Raw genomic sequence first — 5211 nt, 5'->3', positions numbered from 1 at the left:
TTTATATTAAACACTTAATGTTATAAAATAAAATAACTGTTATATACAGTTACTGTATGTATGTGTATATATATATATATATATATATATATATATTTATATACAATTATACATATATATAATTTTTAGCATGTACCTGAATGTGTATCTATGTGTGTGATACATATATATATATATTGTTTGTCATGTTTATTAATATTATTTATTGATATTTTTAGTTTTTCTTTATATTTCAAGTTTAATTTAGTTTTTAGCAATTTTGTTATGTGCATTTGACTTTTTTTTTTTGTTTTTTTTCTTTTTTTTTTTCTTTTCAGTTTTAGTAAGTAACTTTAGTTCTTAAACCAAGGCAACTTTTCTATTTTCTAATCGAAGTTCATGTTTTTCATTTAATATTTATATTTGATTTTATTTCAGTTTTATTTCAATTACCAATAATTTTTAACTGTTTTATTTTACAATAACAACACAGATATTTATATGCTATATTTGTTCTCACAGCTTTTTCATAGCTTATATGATGTTCTGTATCTGATACGCTGGTCTATATTATTCCCTCATTTTACAGTAATGGAGATGTGGCACTTTTAAACTGCACTGCAATCGTCAGTACAAGTAATGAGACACTAACGGACAAGAACCCTGTATCAGACAGTATCCACAGATACTCCGGACCTGAACTAAGGGATGAATTACTCAAACTGAAAGGTAGGGGGCACTACCAGGATAGCAGATGGAGAACTGTTATCTAATTGTGATCTTAAACTATTAGTATTTTTAAAGGTTGTTTGTGTTTGTTACACAGCTTTGGAACAGATCTTATCCCATTTATCTCATTTTGTATCTCATTTTGTATCACTTTCGCTGGAGTGATATGGGTGTGCGTATATTTTTCCAGGATGTCGGACCGGTGAGGCAAAAATGACAGAGGGTTTCAACTTGGCTGCACGCTTTATCATTCACACAGTTGGACCCAAATATAAAGCCAAGTACCGGACAGCTGCGGAGAGTTCTCTTTACAGTTGTTACAGAAATGTCATGCAGCTTGCCAAGTAAGCCGGATCATTCCAACAAATTTAATGAGATTGTTGCACAAATATTAAATGTCAGCTCATACAGACTGTCTGAATGTTCTGACATGTTTATACTAAGTAAATATGCTTAGTTATTTTATCTGTTAGTCACTCTCGAAGATCATATCAGACATAACATGTTCAAATACAGTCTAAATCAAATATTTTATGATAAGCAGGATAGCAGTTCCCATGGCAGTGATGTGTTTAGTAAAATAACCCCAACCTTTATGTTCATTGCTTGAAAATTATTAAAAGTGATGTCTGATGATGTATAGAATAAACCCCATGTGCTTATGGGAAGGAAGGAAATGATATGAGATTTAGATTCCATTGGTGAATACATTAGCTTTTGTGAATTTGAACTCACCCTTGGCTAAAGATAAATGCCATTCATCTATTGTTTGGGAACAACTGTGTGTGTGTGTGTGTGTGTGTGTGTGTGTGTGTCAACAGGAGGTGTTGATGACAGTAATGCTTGACTATGCAGATAACATGTCATCAAAGACACTTCTGTCTGCTCATATATGGAAAACTCCTATATGGAAAACCCGACTGACTAATGTAAACTATATATAATTGAAGCACATGCAACGTATTTAATGTTTATTCATTGTGTTTCTCTCCTCAGGGAACATGCCATGGCATCTGTGGGGTTTTGTGTGGTCAGCACAGTCAAAAGGGCATATCCACTGGAGGACGCCACACATATAGCATTAAGTAATTAATGTTTCGAAATTAAAAATCACATTTGAGGTCACTCCTTTCTGATGAAATTCAGAGGGATCTCATTACAATGTGTTTCCCCCACATTTATATTTCTAGGGACTGTTCGTAGATTTCTGGAGAACCATGGTGAAAACATTGAGGTGGTGGTGTTTGCTGTTTCGGATGTTGAGGAGGTGTGTGGCATTTCATTTTCGCTGTTATGCAACAGCCTCCATCCTTTAACTCTCTTGTGTGCTCTTTCATTTTCTTATGAAATTCTCGTTTTGATTTAAAAGCCAACTTTGTTGTGTATGTGTTTGCTGAGTGTGAGCTACAGCATTATACATTCGAGATTCATGTATTCCTTGCTAACATTTCTTTAAATTGCATTATTTAAAAAAAATTCACAAATACAAAATAAGATTTGTATTTTTTTAGCATGTACCTGAATGTGTATCTATTACTGATTGACCCTAAATGTTGTTGTATTTTATTCTGTTTTCCAGCCAGTGTACAGGAAGTTAATGCCTTTGTATTACCCACGTTCAAAAAAAGAGGAGAGGATTGGTCTGCCTCTCCTCCCTGCCGACATTGGCAATGCTGAGGGGGAGCCCGTGGTCCCGGAGAGACAGATCCGCATTGCCGAAAAGCCAGGAAATCTAGAGGGTGAGCTCAAAAAATTGTTCAATATATCATAATTTCTTTTAGGTAGACATACTATTCAAAAATTCTGGGTTTGTAATATTTTTTTTAATGGAAGAAATTTCGCAGAATTCTATGAATGGAAAATTTAAAAGAGCAGCATTTATTTGAAATAGAAATGTTTTGTAACATTATAAATGTCTTTCTGTCACTTCTGATCAAATTAATGCATCCTTGCTGAAAAAGTATTAATCTGTTTCAATTTATTAAAAAATCTTTCTTAACTCAAACTTTTGAACAGTAGTGTAGATTTCTTAAAGGGGTCATATGATGCTGCTAAAAAGAACATTATTTTGTGTATTTGGTGTAATGAAATGTGTTTATGCGGTTTAAGGTTCAAAAAACACATTATTTTCCACATACTGTACATTATTGTTTCTCCTCTATGCCCCGCCTTTCTGAAACGCGTCGATTTTTACAAAGCTCATCGGTCTGAAAAGTGAGGTGTGCTGTGATTGGCCAGCTATCCAGTGCGTTATGATTGGCCGAATACCTCAAGCGTGTGACGGAAATGTTGCGCCCCTTACCATACTGTGATGATGCCCTGTCAGGCCGGAGCGATGATTCAAAAACATGAAAACCCATTATAAACGAGGCATTCGTTCGGCGGCCTACAGTGAGCAGAGGCCGGGGGCTAGCGTGAGGAACGGCCGGAGGGCTAGAGTGAGCAGAGGCGGCAGGCTTGAGAACGGCACGGCCGGCGATTTTGATGAAGGAGCGTCTGGAAGGACATGTAACACTCCGGGCTGGACTCCGCTTCGTCCACGGTGAAAGCCGATCCGGCGATCCACAGCGCAAAGTTGTAGTATTTCCTCAGCAACCAGCACGGATCAGCTCCAGGCATGACGAAGCAGATACCGTCCTCTTTTGGAAGGCCAAACAAAGTAGTTTCGCTTTCACAACGAATCACACAGTGCCTTCACGACATGGCGGCGGCAACAACAATACTACAGCGAGAATAAAAGTTATGCCTTCTTTCTTTGCGTGAACATTTGGGCGGTGTTATGCAAATCTTCCCACATAGTGAGGTAGATATGTGGGGGAGTGTTAGAACGAGCCGTTTTAGGTAGGCGTGGCTGATTCTTAACTTTTATAAAGAATATCTCTTTGGATTTGAGACTTTAGTCTTTGCAACTTTACAGATCTTCTTTATGCACCAAGAGCTTGTAACACTCCAAAGAGAAAGGAAAAATTTAAATCGCATCATATGACCCCTTTAAGATTACCAAACAAGTAGTAGGAGTAAATGTTTACCAAAATGTTTGGAAAACAATTATCTGGAAGACATGTATTTACACTGTGTAATGGAAAACAGATTTTTTTAACAGAGAAGCATCTGCAGTAATGTATTTGATTTACAGAATGAAAAACATAGTCTTCCATTAATGTGATAAAATGATGATTATGAGCAGCATGCAGCTGATCGAGAGCCATCTCTTCCTCCCTGGCCTTTCATCTTGATCTGTTGTGGGTGTTTCATGAATTCAGATTAGCTGACACCTCCTCTGTCACACAACAGGAGCTTTGACTACTGCAGAATCTTCTGCGTTCAGACAGACCCATTGTGAACACCGCTACAGTCAAGTGTGTGTGTATAGACACAACTGTTAAAATGCCTATGTGAGAATGAGTGTATATTTGGCTTGTGTGCTTGCCATAGCACTCGGAGCACATGTGCATATTTACTTGTTAGTGGGAGATTGAATTTGTATATTTGTTGGCTGCCATTATTTCATACCCAGATCATGTGGACTGTGAGCCAGCTAAGGTGATCAAGTCTCACTAGAGCTGTTGATCCAATTCAAACACGGCACATAAGCCAGGTCCCATGTAAATAAACACTGCACTTTCCTGCCTGTCTTTGAACACTTTATTCCAGGACATGGAAAGGCAGCCCAAGGTCTGTCACCAACTGAACGACCAAATAAGCTCTTCCCAAGTTTAAAGGGGTCATATGATGCGATTTCAAGTTTTCCTTTCTCTTTGGAGTGTTACAAGCTGATTGTGCATAGATAAGATCCCTGAAGTTGCAAAGACTAAAGTCTCAAAACCAAAGAGATATTCTTTGTCAAAGTTAAGACTCTGCCACGCCCCCCTAAAACGGCTCGTTCTAACACGCCCCCACATATCTACCTCACTATGTGGAAATATTAGCATAATGCCACCCAAACGTGCACGCAAAGAAAGAAGGCGTGGTTTCAGTAACCGCAGTTAGTGTTGATGCAGCCATGTCAGGGAGACGCTGTGTGTTTCTAGGCGAAAGCAAAAGCACTTTATTTGGCCTTCCGAAAGTAGATGCATTTAGGAATCTTTAAGATTACTTACAACAGAACAGCAATGCATTTTATGGACGACCGTTTCGTGAACCTAGGAGAGGAGGTAATTCTGACTTTGCTATGACAATCTGGCGCTTCTGAATCAGCTACTGTTTTGTTATTAGTTTAAGTATTTGCTATTGACTATTCAAATGCGGAGTTTTGCGCATCGCGTGCGTGCGTGCGTGTGTGTGAGCGCGCGCGTGTGTGTGTGTGAGCGAGAGAGAGACATAGGGTCACATCACAGTGGAGTCAGCTGTCTTAACCTTGGCTTGTGTACTGCAAACACATACCAGCTTCATCACTGTGTCTGTCACGCGACTCTGTTCCCCTTTCGGGCTCTGTCTTTACATTTATTTTGAAAGATGAAGCTCGCGATAATGTAAGGGGCGTTACATTTCCGACGAGCGCTT

General features: G+C 38.4%; 1 protein-coding gene across 2 annotated transcripts in view; it reads left to right on the top strand.

The window, feature by feature from the left end:
- Positions 1–5211, top strand: part of gdap2 (ganglioside induced differentiation associated protein 2) — a 26806-nt gene that overhangs the window by 3617 nt on the left and 17978 nt on the right. For both annotated transcript variants that reach the window (XM_016460865.1, XM_016460866.1), the window contains 5 exons: positions 569–708; positions 899–1052; positions 1705–1793; positions 1899–1975; positions 2288–2447. In XM_016460865.1, coding sequence (XP_016316351.1) covers positions 569–708; positions 899–1052; positions 1705–1793; positions 1899–1975; positions 2288–2447 — 620 coding nt within the window. The remainder of the gene's footprint in view (positions 1–568; positions 709–898; positions 1053–1704; positions 1794–1898; positions 1976–2287; positions 2448–5211) is intronic.

This window comes from Sinocyclocheilus anshuiensis, unplaced genomic scaffold (genome assembly GCF_001515605.1).
Source record: "Sinocyclocheilus anshuiensis isolate Anshui unplaced genomic scaffold, SAMN03320099.WGS_v1.1 scaffold136, whole genome shotgun sequence".
NCBI classification, from domain to species: domain Eukaryota; kingdom Metazoa; phylum Chordata; class Actinopteri; order Cypriniformes; family Cyprinidae; genus Sinocyclocheilus; species Sinocyclocheilus anshuiensis.
This window is presented reverse-complemented; position numbering and strand designations above follow the sequence as displayed.